Source organism: Cyrtonyx montezumae, unplaced genomic scaffold (assembly GCF_038088225.1).
Source record: "Cyrtonyx montezumae isolate F1298 unplaced genomic scaffold, pur_monq_1.0 scaffold_16, whole genome shotgun sequence".
NCBI lineage: Eukaryota > Metazoa > Chordata > Aves > Galliformes > Odontophoridae > Cyrtonyx > Cyrtonyx montezumae.
In genome coordinates this window covers 677126-694101 of record NW_027071892.1, presented here as the reverse complement: position 1 = coordinate 694101, position 16976 = coordinate 677126, and the positions used below count along the sequence as shown (strand labels likewise).

The 16976-nt window shown below is 45.4% G+C and overlaps 2 protein-coding genes across 2 annotated transcripts in view; both read right to left on the bottom strand.

The window, feature by feature from the left end:
* Positions 1 to 2942: 2942 nt before the first annotated feature.
* Positions 2943 to 16030, bottom strand: ROGDI (rogdi atypical leucine zipper). Its single transcript, XM_065732284.1, has 11 exons — positions 15989 to 16030; positions 13544 to 13615; positions 12469 to 12551; positions 11191 to 11245; positions 10428 to 10508; positions 8032 to 8127; positions 6268 to 6366; positions 5675 to 5788; positions 4928 to 4977; positions 4283 to 4409; positions 2943 to 3771 (listed from the first exon to the last, which is right to left on the bottom strand). The coding sequence occupies exons 1-11, from the start codon at positions 16028 to 16030 to the stop codon at positions 3730 to 3732; spliced, it is 861 nt and encodes a 286-aa protein (XP_065588356.1). The 3' UTR covers positions 2943 to 3729.
* Positions 13547 to 16976, bottom strand: part of GLYR1 (glyoxylate reductase 1 homolog) — a 28144-nt gene continuing 24714 nt past the window's right edge. Inside the window, exon 17 of the transcript XR_010621959.1 lies at positions 13547 to 13615. The gene's annotated coding sequence lies outside the window, so the exon portion shown is untranslated. The remainder of the gene's footprint in view (positions 13616 to 16976) is intronic.

The following is a 16976-nucleotide window of genomic DNA, read 5'->3' as shown; positions in this document are numbered from 1 at the left end:
TTTATGGACCTGGTTGGCAGAGACCTTTGCGAGGCAGTTCTAAAGGGCAAGGGGAAGGCTGGACTTTTCTCAGTAATGAAATTCTGAAGGCGCAGGAGCAGGCTGTCCCTGTGTGCTGAAGCATGAGCTGTCAAGGAAGAAGGCAAGTGAGAAAAAGGCTGAGGCCTAATGCCTTCTTTGCTGTAGTCTTTATTAGTAAGGCTAATTGTTCTTGGGGTACTCAACCCACTGAACTGGAAGTCAAAGGCAAAGAACAGAATGAATTCCTTACAATCAAAGGGGAACTAGTTAACAGCATACCACACTACTGGACACATAGAAATCTATGGGACCAGGTGGTATCCACCGAAGAGTGCTGAAGGAGCTGGTGGAAGAGGAAAGTCACTTCTCATGATTTACCAGTAGTCCTTCCTAAATGGGGAGGCCCCAGATGACTGGAGGCTAGCAAATGTAACACTCATCTTCAAGAATGGCAGGAAGGAAGTGCTGGGGTATTAAAGCGTATTTACAACCTGTCAGCTGACCTCAGTGCCAGGGAAGGTAATGGAATAGATTATCATGAGTACCATCACACAGCACAGCCAGGACAAACAGGTAATTGACATGGGCTTATTAATTATGGTCCTGCTTGGCTAACTTCATCTCCTTCTACGACATTGTAAACAAAGGCGGTGACAGAGCCTTTATTTGAAATGTAGGCACTATAGAACAAGATGGTAGAGAAAAGGGGAATGAGCTCACCCCTCACGGCGACCGTTTGGTTGAGGAACGCGGCCGCCTCCCGTTGGAACACTGGCGCGCCGGAAGGGAAGGAGCCGGCGGGGGGGGGGGGGGGGGGGGGGGAGGTGGAGGCAACCCGCGCATGCTCTGAGCGTATCTGTGCTCCCAGAAGCACAGTCGAGGGACCGCCGAGAGGGAGAGAGTAAGAGTACCTGGGCTCCTCCGCTCCGGTCACTCAGGTGCTCATTTACTGGTTCAGGCTGACACCAGGCAGTCCCATTGCAGATACGGTGACACGCTTTTTGGACAAAGGAAAGGTTGTGCACGTTGTTTACTTGGTCTTTAGCAAAGCACTTGGTACTGTTTTCCTACTGTCTTCTGTAGCTTCAGCTTCAACAGGCAACAGCAACTCAGCTGCTAGACCCCCCAAAAGCAGGCAGCCACATAATGTAAGCAGCATACTTTTATCTCCATCAGAAAACTTGTAGATTAATTAAACATCCCCTGGCAAAAGGGAAAAAAAGGTCTCACCTCAAAAGGTTTTGCTCATAAGAGCCACAGCTTCACAAAAGGAAGCTAAAAAAACTCAAAACGCAACAAAAACTCTTCTCAGGAGATGGCTGACAGTCTGATTGCTTCATTCTGCTTCTGTTGCACAGCAACATTCACAAGCACACATACTAGTCAACAGCTGCCCAGCACAGTGGCACACACCTTGTGCTGTCAATAACTTGCTAAACTTGTGGCCTGCACTACATTTGAGTTGCACTTGCAAAGAAGGGTGGGCTGCCATCAGCTATGCCATACCAACCACACTGAGCTGCAAAAACTTTACAACTTTTTCTACTGCCTGCAGAGGGTTAGTGTGGAAAAGGAATAAGCTGTAAAGACCTTAATTGGTAGATCCTAATTTTATCTTTCAAATCATGAGATATAAGCCCAGGGCACTGTGACTGTTGAATTCAATTTACCTTGTTCCAATTCATCATTTAAACGAGGCAATGTCCTGTGTATAGGAGCTACTCTGCCACCTAGCTGCTTTCACAACACAGTCATGCATCAGAGATGAAAGCAGGACAGCTATTCCACTTTGCACCTCCAGCCCTTCAGAACAGAAGACTGTTTCACCAGAAGGAAACACTGGATTGAATGTTGTGTCCCTGACAGCAGGAAGCAGAGCTGGAGAGGATGTGGCAACACTGTTAGCACAGCACACACTAGGGTGAATTAAAAGAGGAGCCTCCACCCACACACGGAGGGCTAAAAATAAGTTCAGACAGCTCCAGAGAGATTAACTATAAAAATACTCTCATTTGAGAAGCTGTTAGTGGTGAGCTCACATATATATCCATTTTCGAAGCATAAAATAGCCTGGAACAGAGCGAGGACTGGTAAATGCATACCCAGGGTCATGACCACTAGTTACAAGGCTATTTGACTGGAATCAGTAATGTATCTGCTATAGAATTAACTCATCCAGGCCTCTCTACTTTCCACTTCTCAGTACTAACATATACATTAATCAGTCACAGTCTGATATTCATTTATAGAAGTGTTAATGCCTGCAACCTGCAACTTTAACATGTTAGACAAAGCACAGCCCAGAGCAGAGAATCATGGAGGAGAAAAAAAAAGCAACAGTAACATACCTGTCTCTAGTCTCCATTCTTGGTGTTGTTCAAAAGCCATCAACTAGGCAACTGGCTCTGAGTGACTTTGCTTAAGGAGAGTTGGACCAGATCACCTGCAGTCTCTTCCAACCTTAGCCATTCTGTAATCTTTCCTTTTAGAGCAGAGAGCTCTTGATACCACTTGGCATCATTCTGCATGCCATCAAGACTGCCTCCAATGGCCCTAATGTCTTGTAGCCTCTCTGCTCACCTCAGCACACACGTAGGCTCCTGGGTAAGGTCTTCCAGTGAGGAAACCCATCAGAAACACAGCCCAGACAGGCAGTGTCTCCCCAACATAGCCAGCCAGCTCCAAGAGCCAACTCAATCCAGTCAGTATGTTCAGCCACTTCAAAACATGACTGTCAAGGGAAGCTTGGAGAAGGGCTCTAAATAACACTCAGGTCAAACAGCACTGGCCTAAGAGTTACAGACTCTTAGGCTCCATTCTCCAAGCAGTAATCCAGCATCCACAACTAAAACACTCACTGGAAAAAGCACAGAAACTCTGGCAATCTTGGTTCTCAGCAAAGACAACTCAAGGAGCATGATACATCTAATGATCTTTATTTCACAGTGATCAATGGTTAGAGGGCTAAGTTACATGCTAACTGTAGCACTCATAAATAGGCAGCAAATCACAGTAACAATGTAGTACTCCGAGTTTAAGGACGGGATGCGAGACTGCACAGCTGTGCTCAAAGTACCAAGGGAGTTCCAAAGGCTGGAAAAAATTAAGTGGCTGGACTAGGGTTTAGGAAAAACAAATAACACAGACGGATCACACTGACACCAAGGAAAAAAACCTGAAACAGTAGCAAGTAAGAATATCTCCAAAGGGGAAATCAATAACACCGGCATGGCCAGATCAGATTGTAGAGAAAAGCTCTGAGCTAGTCATAACTGCAGCTGGACCAACACGCTCTGCACTTCTTGTGGTGTACTAAATTAGTCTAACTTGATCCCTTCCCAACCAGCAGTTAGTCACAGCAGTGTGTGCAAATACAGTTACTGAAGGTGGTCAGTCCACAGCTCCCCATTCCTTGTAAGGGACTAGTGTTAAATTATCAGAGGTTTGCAAAGAATAACCCACATGAGAACGAAGACAGGCGGAAGCTTCCACCAAACGCACAGCATTGCTTGGTGACCTGGTAATGCATTATTCCCAGACAAAGCTACCAGACATGCGTATCCAGATCCATTGACCCTACCCTGAAGAGGACCATGAGGTAAGTGAACCACAGCACTCCTCACAGGCTGACCTGGACTCAACTGGCACACAGAAAACAAACAGGAAGACATTGGAAGTGATTTAAGGGCTTGGACAGTCCACAGGGAATTAATATGGCTTGTAGTTCCAGTAACTGGAGAAAACTGAGATCTGAAAAGTAAGAGAAAAATCAGTTAAGCTCCTGGATCCCCTTGACTATATAAGAATGAGCATATGATGACTGTGAAAAGATTGAACTTTACAGCAGTATTCAGCATTGTGTTGCAGAAAGACAGATTTGCTGCTGTTGTTTCTGAAGAGGCTTAGAGCACACTGTTACTCGATGAGGTAGCAGCCAGGTCAGCTGCAGATCTGGAACTGAACTCAGTTCTACTGGAATCTAGTTTGCTGAATAGGTCTCCATGACTCCTTCCCAGGACCATGGCATTTCTTAACATCCAGCCATGAACAAGAATTCATGACCTGCCCCTTTCCAACTAGCTCAGCAAATATCTGCCACACTACATTTATCCCAGATGGCTGTCTGCCTGGCAGTGACAGCCAGCTCCTAGGCTCCAGAGCGCTGACTCACTGCTTGTTTTCAGTTCACGTACCAGCTATATAAAGTAACATTTCGTCAGATTTTTAGGATATCTTAAGTTCCCTTCTCTAATGCCATTACCTTGTCCTTCAGTTGCTGGCAAAGCTGCAGTGAAACTGTGAAGAAGACAAGGGCATCATTTAACCATGGAACAACACACTCCATCTTATGGACATGGCTGACTTCATACCGCTGGTTGCTGAACTCACTGGATAGGGTAAAAGAAGAGCACAGCTTCACACAAAACAGCACAGAACACAAAACTCAACTGTCCTCCATTCTTACAGAAGGAATCAGAATGACTTCTACATTTAAAACAGCACCTGGCTAAGTTACAGAGCACAAAATCTCAGTCTACCTTCAACTGGACTCAGAGTTAAGCAAAATTTAATAAGGTTCAGGTAGAAACATTATCACTTTCCAGAGAGGTGAACTGCAGGAAACGCAGGTGGCAATACCAATAGTCTGATGTTCTACTGGCTAACGACTCTGATCTCCTGCCAAACACGTGACATTCTGTGGGTAAGTTGAATCCTGAAAAGCTTTTCTCACAGTCATTAAAGACACACTATTACAGGTAGCTGTGCAATTACAGGCACAGCCACAGAAAGTGACTCAGTTTAGTTTTTCCATTTAAACAGTTTGATTAGAGCATCTGATCCATTTGGATCTTACCCTCTGCATCCTCCTATCACTGTTACACAGCCTTGTAGCAACACTACTTACAACATAGCTCCAGGGTTGTGCAGAATGGATCCTCCAGCAGGCTTGAAATTCTAGGAGAAGGCAAAGGCCATTAGGATTTTGAGGCAGCAAACTATTTTGAAGGTCTATAACATTTGCAATAGCAGTAGATTGACAAAAGTAACACCGGCTTTATACATCTAAATACTATGTTCATATTGAATCCATGCCACTTGATCCCATTTTACTACTTCAGAAAAACATTCTACACAGTGGCTGAATCCAATATTGCTTCAGATCTTAGAATCACTTAAGTTCCCAATGAACAGAATTTAGGAAAAGTATCCTTATGAAGGGACTGTATTTCATAAACCATAAGAGTTTAATTCTGTTTTTGTGGGACATCAAGCTGACCCAAATGTACTATGTTAAGCAGAAAAGTAACCACCAAAACCATATTCAGAAAACCTAAGATATGACTTCACTATAAAATGGATTACTACAACTATATCCTTTCAAACTATACTGCATGAAAAAATATTGCCTGGCAAGAAATAATTTTTACTTTCTCCTGAGCACTGTGATTTAATTCTTGGCTAAACAGCCATGCTATGAGTTAGGTTTAGTGACAGTATTCTGGCTATAGTAGGCCTAAATACAGACACAATATCAGTCAACGTCATTTCTATATTATCTTATGCTTATAAAAGTGCACCATGTAACAGCGTGATCCCCTCACAGTAGGAGTTAAGGAATGCTAAACAAGGCTCGAGAAATGGCAGGCATCACCTTGTTCGTGCTGGGCTGCAGCACATGGAGTTGGTAGACAGTCAGGCACAGCTTATTCAGGTTTATATAGAAATTCACAAGGATGTCTGGAGGCAGAACAGGGTTGAACATTTTCTGATGAGAAAATAAATTGTTTCTTTATCAATGAACAGACCATTATTTCTAATGACACAAAATCAATCTTTTCTAAGCTATTCTGCAAGTAGCCTATATAGTGTGAGATATGACAAAAGAAACAGATTGAGCAGCATGCATGTAATGGTTGCTCCTCCTACTGCACTTGATCAGACGGTGTGGACACATGTGCTGGTGACAAAAGAGGATGGAACAGTATTCATAAGGAGAAATTATCCCTGGACAACCTTTCTGGGCAGGAAACAAAATTTATCCCCGAGAACCAGAGTCCTCACACCCCAGGAGATATAGAACAGACAAGAATACTGAGCTCAGAGTTTGCACTTACTTCATCTATCTCCCTTTCTCTCTCTGCCAAAGGAGAGGACTCAGAAATCTATTATCACCAAAATGCAGCAAAATATCCTAACTCTTGTACGCTACCAGAGCATAAGAGAATTAGACTACCACATACTTACTGTGAGACCACTGGAGGCAATTTCTGGTAGAGACAGAGTGGCTGGAGTGGTGAGCCGATTCCGGGCTCTTGAGAGCTGTAACATCACTGCATCCATTAGCTAGAAGATAGCAGATAGTATAATGCTGAATGGTGAGCCAGGGACAGCTCTTGACAGCATGCTGCAAAAAGTTGTATGATTCTGTCAGTGTTACAACCATCACCACCTCTTCCACTCAGGAATTCAGAGACTTGGGAAGAGGTGGCTTGCACAAGGACAAGCAGACAAAACAATGTGAAAATAAGATACAGGCTGCTGGAAAAGAAGGCGCTGTGGTCTCTTATAAACTCATGGCAACAGGATGACAACTCCCATTCCCTTGCAAGTACCAATCAGTGAAAAATATGAGGTTCTGGCAATGGTTGAAATCATAAAGCAAGACTCAAACAGTGAAACAGCATCAGCTACTTGAAGTTGTGAAAGTGCTGGGAGAAGATCAGGAAAAGTAAGGGACAGGTAGAGCTGAACGTGGCTAAAGATGTGAAAATGAAGAAGTATACAAGAAGAACAAAGAAAAATAAACTGTACTACTCCTCTCCACCTTGACTGAGCTGACACCAGACAAACTGCAAGGTCCTCAACCCAGGTCAGGGTAATCCCAAACATGAATGCAGACTAGGTGAGGAGTGGTCTTTCTCCACTGGTTATTGGTAGACAAAAGATCTGAATTTGAGCTGGTGATCTGGGGCAGCCAACAGAAAAAGGATATGGATCTGTTGGATTGAGTCCATAAGGAAGATGCAGAGAGGATGGGAACACCTCTCCTATGAAGACAGGCTGAGAGAGTTGCTGTTGTTCAGCCAGAAGAAGAGAATCACAGAATTGTAGGGGCTGGAAGGGGGCTCTGGGGAGCCCATATAGCAGATTTCCCATGCCTAAAGTGGGTTAAAGGAAGAGAGCAAGGGGGGGGCAACCCATACAGGCTCTGAGTGTATCTGCACTCCTGGAAGCACCACTGAGGAGAGAGAGAGGGGACGAGTGGATCTGGGCTCCTCCACTCTGGTCACTCAGGTGCTCATTTACTGGTTCAGGCTGGGACCAGGCAATCCCATTGCACATGTCCAAGCAGAAAGCTGGGCTGTATCCTGCACAATAATTGGTTTCTATCAGACAACTGTCATTAGAAGCAACTGGAGAAACCATTTTCAAATAATCTGTAAATACTGTTACCTTTTATTTGCTACAACTATGCCATTTCTTCTCCTCTTCTCAAGTGCACTGACTGACAGGGAAGAGCATGACTGATCTACATCACTTCTTTTAGAGGGTAACACAACCCTGAAAAAAGTTGCTCAAAGAGGTTGTGGAATCTCCTTCTCTGGAGATATTCAAATATTCAAAATCCACCTGGACACTTTCCTATGCATCCTGCCACAGGGAAATTGTTTTATAAGGGGGCTGGGGGACTTCCAGAAGTCCCTTCCAACACCTGTGATTCTGTAATAACTACATCACCCAAGAGAGGTTCTCTCAAAACATCACTGTTGTGCAACCAGGGACTGACTGCTCAGATTACCTATAACCTCATTACTGATGCAAGATTGGTAACAGATCAATATCAAATATGAAGTCACATAAGGAATCAACTTCCAGTATTAAGAGTCAAGACAGTAATGTGCAATAAGTATTAAGAAAAAAAAAAGGAAAGAAAAAAAAAAAGGAATTAAATTAACAGAGACAAGAAACATGCATATTTCAACCCAGCTAGGGTGCTTTTCTCCTCACCTTAAGAACCTCTGAGCCTGTTTTGAAGTGGTAGTTTACATCTCTGTTCATAAGCAAGTAAATTGCTTTGTTAACATGGTTTCTAGCATCCTGGATCTGTGAAGGCACAAATGCAGCAGCATTAAAGAAACACTCTCTGTAATACACAAAATAAAACAGGTTTCCCCATTTTGCTGGGAGTGACTTCTCAAATGTTAAGGCCATTTTTCTGTTACTACCAGATACTTGCCAACACAAATCTGCCATTGCTTTCCAGATACTATATATACTATACTGTTCTCTGGGCATACTAAATAGTCAAATAGCTACACCATGGATTGTCAGTAAAAATACTACTGCTTTTAGAAAGCACTTTTCCCGAAGGAAAAACGATATCAGACACTTTCATCTTGGGAGAACTCTAATCACAACCATTCAAGCCAGAATTCTCGCTGCTGAGAGCAAGCATATGGTAGTCCAGTCTACCAACATGAATAGTGATTTCCTCCTTATAGCTAAAACAAATGACAAATGCAAAAGCCCTGTAATTGCTGGGGCTGAAAGTTATCTCCAGACTCAAAAAAAAAGCCATTAAGCTGATTGTGTGGAAATTGACCAAATATAGGACACAGCTAGCCCAAATTTCTCTCAATCAAGAATGCTTGCAGCCAACAGACAACTATCAAAGCAAGTTTGATAGGTATGCCCCAGTGTTTTCATGGGAGCAAAGACAAACCAGAGGAGGAAGAATACAGCTCTGGGAGAAAGTGATTTATATTCAGTTCAAGGGAGCAACAAAAGGCCTGAGGGGTAACGCAGAGGGAACAATAAACTAAAAGGCAAAGCAGGCAAGTCTGTATTAAAGAGTGGCTGCTGGGAGATGGATGAAATAAGCTTGGAATATTTGTAGTCTGATATATCTGCGCTACTTCTCAGTACCACCAGATCCAAGCTCAAACTTGTACAGGCCTCCCTGAAGTAGATCCAGCCACTGATTCCTTTTCATCCTGGGCTCAGAGTCCTGATCGGAGTTCTGATCTTAGATAGCAAAAGGCACTGGAGGTTACAGAAAAGTAATATTATAAAACCCACTGATAGTTTGCACAGAGATTCTGTAGGCACTTAAGCTATGACATTTCTAAATACCAGCACTTCCAGCCTTTACATCTCCCAAGTGCTTCTGTGCAAACCATGTGGCTCATGGCAGCATTAACAAACTCAGCAATACCAATAACGCCATTATAGGGACTTGTTTTATTTCTATTTCCCATTGTTTTTGCTCTCTTTTCTAGTCAAGTTCCTAAAAGTTTTGTATATGCACTTGTGTTCCTCAAAAACAGACCTAAGCTGCTAGTTCTTACCTATGACTTTACCCTGCTTTGCACAGAGAATAAGACTCCAAATAGCACCACATGCTAAGGGAAATATAACACTTCATGATCCTAAATTTTAACCCAGACAGGACAAAGATCTCCACATAATTACAGTAAATGCTCACACAGAAGCATTCTACACCCACATTCCACATCTGAACAACAGTGCAACACAACTTTCCCAAGAGAATGAAGATGTTAGCTGGCAGAAGCCCATCTCCAAGACAGCCACAAAGCAGGAAAGACTGCATAGTCTTAGCACAAAAACTCCCTTCCTTCTCGTAAAGCACAAACTCAGTTTATCTACACTTCTGAATGGCTGAAACTCAAAGCATGGCACAGCTCAGTTCAGCATTAACAGCTCAAGCACACACTTTTCTAGTTTTTTTTTATTAAGTTACCAGACAAAGCTTTCACCCTGTTTCCCAACCAGTCGTTGCAAACTGCATTCAAGGACCAAATACACCACTCAACTAGAAACATCCAAGCCCCAGCAAAGGAAGGTACACAACACACACTTTTTTCAACCTGCTCAACTATGACAAGTAACTGTGGGAAACCACACCTTCAAGATTAGGCTCTAGATGAAATTCTGAAATCAAGTATCTCTCAGCATAACAGAGGGTAAGAGATTCAGTACTCAAATCCTTAACTGAGAGAACTTAGCTATGTTACAAGGACACAGTGCAGAGAGATCTGTTATTAGGATTAAAAAATGCTTCTGCAAGACACTGAAAGCAAGCTACTGAACCAGCTCAAAACCTTTAAGGTTGTTCTCTGTCCTGCTCACCTAGGCTTTAGATCCAGTTACATACTGCACATACACACTAAATGCTCCTTTTAATGGATTATGAGCTCTATGTAGACAGCCTTCAGACTGGTGGCCTTTCGTAAGAAAAATTCACCTCTTGCTCTCCAAGCACCATAGTTCAATTTAATGCTTTCTCATTAGCTTTTACCACAATGTAGGATGGATATAGTCCTTACTGAAAGCAAGAAGGCAGCAAATGCTGCAGAGGGGTAGACTTAAGAAGTTAACAGTACCTGCTGCAGTTTCCACTGCTTGTCTTCCCGGAATGCAAAATGCAGGATTTGATTACTTCTGGGCATTTTCAAATTAAGGTCCTTGAAGAAAGAAGCAAACGTGTCAGAACAAGCTATTCCCACATGTAGAACATAGAGGCTGCCAGTCCCACTCCATATTGCTTCCCATACCATCTTGGCAAGCTATTAAAAGCAGTTCTGCCATGGTCTGAACATCAGTCCTTTCCCAAGATTATCTTAATATCACGGATAAGTTGAATGGAATTTAGTGTATCAAGAACAAGGCAGGAAACACCATCTCATCTCCAAAGTCTGCTCTCAAGGGAGTTTGAAATTACAGTGCAGGTAGTAAAGGCAGAGAATTCCCATAAAAGCCGACTTGCACCAACCACCATAGGAATTCTAATACCAGTTGGTATGACTACCAACATATACTTCCATCAACTATGCTTCTTTCTTGCAGCCAAATAGGTAAAATTTTTGCAAAAAGTAAAGTTTAAGGGTCTGTATGGTCTAAACTACAACTGAAGACATCTCTTATCCATTGCCAGTTCAACTGGCACCAAGAATTCAGTGGCGTGCCATTGAGGATGAGGGCTCAAGATGCTGGATCTTGAAAAATTTCAACAATTCCTGAAATACTACTGATGTAAGGCCTATTAAGGAAGACAAAGAATACCTGTTAATCACTTCTAAAGCACACTAAGGATGACCTCTCCCACATATCTTTATGGTACAAACCAGGAAGCACGCATGTACTCACAGCTTGACATAAGGCATCTCCTTGTAGTGTCAAGACACCTTTTACCTGGTCCATGCTGAAATGAGAAGAACAAGACGAAAATCTGGGTAACACAGGTCACAGGAGACATCAAACATCCACACACACTGACAGCAAAGCACTGCCCCTCCCCAGGCCATGCAGCCAGCCAAGGACTCCTCCCTCCAGGGGTCAGCTGCTGGATGTAGGTGAACTCTACAGGCACTTCAAAATCCCCAGTTCTTGGCAGGCTGACATATGCTATGCACCACCACACCTTACCTGCCCTGCCTAAAACATGTTCTGTTCCAAACAAGGCTTATTTCATGTATAGCCTATCAACACTTAGGTTGTTGTTATAAACAAAAAAAAGCATACCTCAAGCCTGCTCAAAGGTCCTGCAAGATGGCTCACACCTCCAGCAAACAGTGGTGGAAATCTGAGGCACCTGGGCTGTCATAACTCAGTTTAGCCATACCATATTTTAACACACTTGATTCTTCGATTTGCAATTTTTAAAGTTCGCCTTGGAAAAACAAGGAATGAAAGCTAGGCTCATTTTTAAATGCTTTTAGAAGCTTTAAGATTTGAAGACTGCAACTTTCAAAAACAAGAGAAGTACACTGCACCTTTCTTGTGCACTTACTATGCTGTCTCTAAGGAGAAAGGCACTCTACTTTCTGGAGAGCTTGTAAACCCTGCCAAGGCACAGACATTCAGGCAGGACTATGCTGAAGATCAAAAACAAAAAAAAAAAGGACAGTTATTTCAGAACTACCCTTCTGAAGGACTACACACAAAGCTCTGTTTCATTTCGTCAAGGAGATATAGCACTGTTATCTTAGTGAGGTTATGATAACGGTTAAGATTTGTCCAAGGTCAGAGTCAGAAACTAAGTGCAGAGCAATTCTTATAGGTCCAGCTCACAGAGCCCAGAATCAGACATCCCTTGGCAAGAACTGCTGATAGCAGTGCACTGATGCAGTATACCAGGATGCAGTCAGGGATCAATGACTGTAGTACAGAGTTTAGTAGGAAGCTGCAAAAGTCCAGCCAAGACAGCCTCTGGAACATGGATACAGACAGAATGGTAAAGTAAACTGCCATAAGAATTTGTTTTTCTGTAGAGCAAAATCTGATATTGAAAGAGGCCCCTTTACTCCAGTAGTGCCATGGGAACCATTCCCAAAGACGTTTGGGCAGCAGCACTCCTTCACCACCAAAGGACAGAGGCTGGCCCCATAGGGCGAGGAGCATGGTCCCGGTAGCAACACCACTTACCCCACTGCACTCAGCACGAAGCTCTCCTGCTTGGCTGCTCCTTCTGAGCCACCCGCTGGCAGGGCGAACCTCTGGGAGGCCTCCTGCTCTAGAGAGAGAGCAATGAGTGCTGGAGCTCCCAGGAATAGCCTACTTCAGCCTGGGTACAGAGCGATGCAGAATACCAGCAAGGGGCCTGAAGCAGTGCAGCCACTTCTCCGAGCCTCCTGCACCCTGCCCAGCAATCACAAGAATACACAAACATCCCTGACTCTTGTCAGGGCACCACCATGCCATGGCTCACCCCAAAATTACTAAGGAGCAGAGCTGTCTACTGCCAGATTGCTGCTTAACATAGCCTCACAGTCATGTCTTGAGCGTGCCACAGAGCACACCAAACCCACAGCAACCCCCAAAGATCAGTCCTCCTGACTGGTTATAATGGCCACTGACTGTCCAGCAGACACATCTTGTCTTTAAAACTAAGATATTCAAAAGTAGTACAATATATATATATATACTGGAGGTCATACTCACCTGCTATTGGGCCATATGCCAAGACAGAACCACTACAATCCTTCCTCCTTGGGCATCCTTCACTCATCCCCCCATTTTTACCCCTACTCTTGCACCACCCACTACCCCCACCTGGGTGGGCGATGCAGAGAAGTGGTGTGTTGGGGGAAAAGTGGGCTCAAACGAGGAGGGCAAGTGCTACAAGTAACTACATGAGCAGAAGGCTGCTAGCTAATGGCAGCTAGGTTAGCATTCTGCCTCCTGCCCTCACATGGCAGACTTATTGGAAGACTCAGATTCTCTGTTCCTGAAAACACTGCTGCCCCAAGCATGCTGGGCACCATGCCTGGCTGCTTCCACATGTCCTTCCAAAGCAGCTCTCAAAGTCAAGAACAGAGCAACTTCAGAGAGCACAGATTCATATTGAGTCCCCAAAACCAGATGCCAAGTGAACCTTTGGGACAGCGCAGGACACGGCAGATAGCTCTTTCTGTGCACTCCCTACTGAGATTTCTCCTCACAGAGAAGACCAAACAGGCAAACTCACAGCACAGAGGTGCATGAAACACATTGCCCATACCTTCAAAATATCCTGCAACTGTTTCAAAACAGCATGAACCTCTTCTTGTAACAGCCATTTAAACTCTTCTTCCTACATTGTGGAAAGAGAGCAGCAGAAGCATTAGAATGATTTGTCAAACACTGGAAATAAATTTAACTGACGTACAAAAATGACTTAAGTTGTAAGTAAAGCACAATGTGTGTTGTCTTTACATCACATTATTAGGAGAAGTAGTAGCCAGCAGGAGCAGGGAGGTGATCATCCCCCTGTACTCAGCTCTGGTACGGCCGCACCTCGAGTACTGTGTTCAGTTTTGGGCCCCTCACTACAAGAAGGACATTGAGGCCCTGGAGCGTGTTCAGAGAAGGGCAACAAAACTGGTGAGGGGCCTGGAGCACAAGTCTTATGAGGAGCGGCTGAGGGAGCTGGGATTGTTCAGTCTGGAGAAGAGGAGGCTCAGAGGAGACCTTATTGCACTCTACCACTTCCTGAAGGGAAGTTGTGGTGAAGAGGGGGTGGGCCCCTTCTCCCTGATAAATAATGACAGGACGAGAGGGAATGGCCACAAGTTGCACCAGGGAAGATTGAGATTAGACCTGAGGAAACATTTTTTCTCTGAAAGAGTGGTCAGGCACTGGAATGGCCTGCCTAGGGAGGTGGTTGAGGCACCATCCCTAGCGCTGTTCAAGAAGCGTTTAGATGAGGTGCTAAGGGATTTGATTTAGTAGTTCAGTAAGTAGGGATGGTGATAGGAGGATGGTTGGACTAGATGACCTTGTAGGTCCTTTCCAACCTAATGAACCTATGAGAAGATTTTTTTTTCTGCTGGATTGTTCTCTACTTCGCTATCCCAGACAAGTGAACAGTTGTGTAGCGGGACTGCCTGGTCGCATCCTGAAGCAATGCATGAGGAGCTGAGTGACCCGAGCGGAGGAGCCCAGCTCCACCCATCCCCTCCCCCTCTCCCCATCTCGGCGGTTCTTCCCGGAGCACAGATACGCTCAGAGCATGCGCGGGTTGCCCCCCCCTTCCCCCGGCTCCCTTCCTTCCGGCGCGCCAGTGTTCGAACGGGAGGCGGCCGCGTTCCTCAACCTAAACGGCCGCCGGGAGGAGTGAGCTCATTCTCCTTATCTCTAATATCTCTTTCTGTAGCGCCTCTACCTCAAATAAAGGCTCTGTCACCGCCTTTGCTTGCTTTACAAGTTCACATTCGTGTTTTGACTTTAACAAAACAGAATTCACAAATCACTGTACCAGTAATCACACCAGTAAGAATCACAGAATCGTTAAGGTCAGAAGAGACCTCTAAAATCGTCTAGTCCAATCATCCACCTACCACCAACACTGCCCACTAACTGTCTCTCAGTGTCACATTCTCCATAGTTCTTGAACACTTCTAGGGATGGTGACTATGGTGCCTCCCTCACCTCCCTGGGAGCCCATCCTCAATGCCTGAGCACTCTAAGAAGAGGCTTTTCCTAATAAACAGCTTGACCCTCCCCTAGCGCAACTTGAGACCGTTCTCTCTCATCCCATCGGGGTTACAGGGAACAGAGGCTGACCTCCAACTCCCTACAACCTCCCTTCAGGGAAGTATAGAGAGTGATAAGATCTCCCCTGAGCTTCCTACCGACTGAATTGGGCTCCGGGCAGACTGAGCTGATGGATGACCTTTAAGGTCCCCTCCAACTTAAGCTGTTCTGTCATTCCACAACTCAATTCAGCAAGTCATTAGATAAAGCAGGGAAGGATGCAAAGAAGGGAAAGAAGACCTTAATGCTTGCTCCCCTTGTAAGAGTTGGGGAAATTTCCACATGGAATGTACTGGAAGGGAATGAGCTCAGCATTCTGCCTACAAAGAAAAAAAGAAATATAGTGCAACGAAAATCCCAAAACCGTAGTGCAAGAGCCTTCCACCAAGTGACCCACGCTGAGGGCTTTCTGCCAGACAGCTCTGTTCACTACCTGAGACACTGAACGACAGCCGGCTGCCTGCGGCGCCGCCCGCTTGTGCAAGGTGAGCGGAGGTGACGACACAGACAACTCTGCTCCACGGCTATCCTCCGGAAGAGCTGGGCGCACACGAAAAACAAATCAGGGCTCCGTGCTGCCAGAGCGTGCGCCTTCGCCATCTGCAGCGAAGATCTCTGTCCTTGCTGTCCCCAAGTGACCCCGGCGGAACCCGGCAGGTACCACCAGCAGCCAGACGAGCAGAGGTCGGACACGCGCACAGCGCTGCGCGCTCCCAGGCGCGGCCTGCCCCTGCTCTTAGATTGGGAGAGCACTGCGCTCGCTCCGCAGAGGGGGGGGGCAGCTCGACTCCGTTAAAGCGCTTCGAAGGGGCGGCTCTAAGGCAGGACGGGACGAAGCTCCGCAGGGACCCCTACACCTCCACCCGCGGGGTCGCCCCGATGCAGGTGAACCCGGTCACCACGGAGGCTCCGAGCCCCTGCCCGCACTCACCAACACCACTCGCTCCGTCGAGCTCACCATGGCCGCCGCCATCCTGCCACCAGCTCCGCCCCCAGCCTCCCCAGTAGCAATCCACCCCGCATTGAGCCCCGCTCCGGCTCTCTCGCATTGGCTGTCGACCCGCCTCTAATTGGCTGCTGCCCCACGCGCAGCCCCGCCCACCGCTGGACCGAGGCCCAACGGCGACGCAGAAAAGAGGGCGGGACAAGAACACGGCACCCGAGGGGCTCCGCCATCCGGCAGCCGCTCCAAAGCATCGCGGACGGTGTGAGCAGCACATTCCTTTTATTAACGCAGACTTACCAATAGGAGAGGCTTCAGAAATGGCCACAACAACATCGCGTTACCAAGAAAGTTTTTATTCTTTTTGCCAGTAGCTTTGTTAATTGCACAAAAAATCTTTTTGTTTTGCCATTTAAACATCTTCACACATCCTATTCTCAATGAGAAATGTTAATTAAAAAACAAGGCAAAAAATAAAAATTCACAACCTTAATTAATGATAGGATCTATCATTGAGGGAAAAAAAACTAACACCCTGCTTTTCTTACAAGCTTTTCACAAGTGTCACATTGTCTCTTTAAAAAAGGATTCAAAAAAAAAAAAAACAAACACAATTTGCTAAAACAAATCTTCATTAAAAGGAACTTAACATAACTGTCAACAATATTAAGACAACACTGACTAGCCAGTTTTATTAGAGCATCTCTCAATCCACAGCTTCCCCCTCTCTTCCCCAAATCTCAGGCCTAGGAACAGAGTAAGATCCATATTCAGAGGCTACAAACAAAAGAATCCAAGCAAGACTGACACTCATCAGCCCCAGACAGCATCTGATGCAGTCCACTTTCCACCATTTAACCCCTCTTCCTTGCTTTGCATCCACTGCTGAGCTCCCTCCCCCACTCCTGGCTGCCCACAGAGCTTGCACCCACCTACCCAGACAGAAAGCTGCAGTCAGACTGCTCCAGGAAAAGCT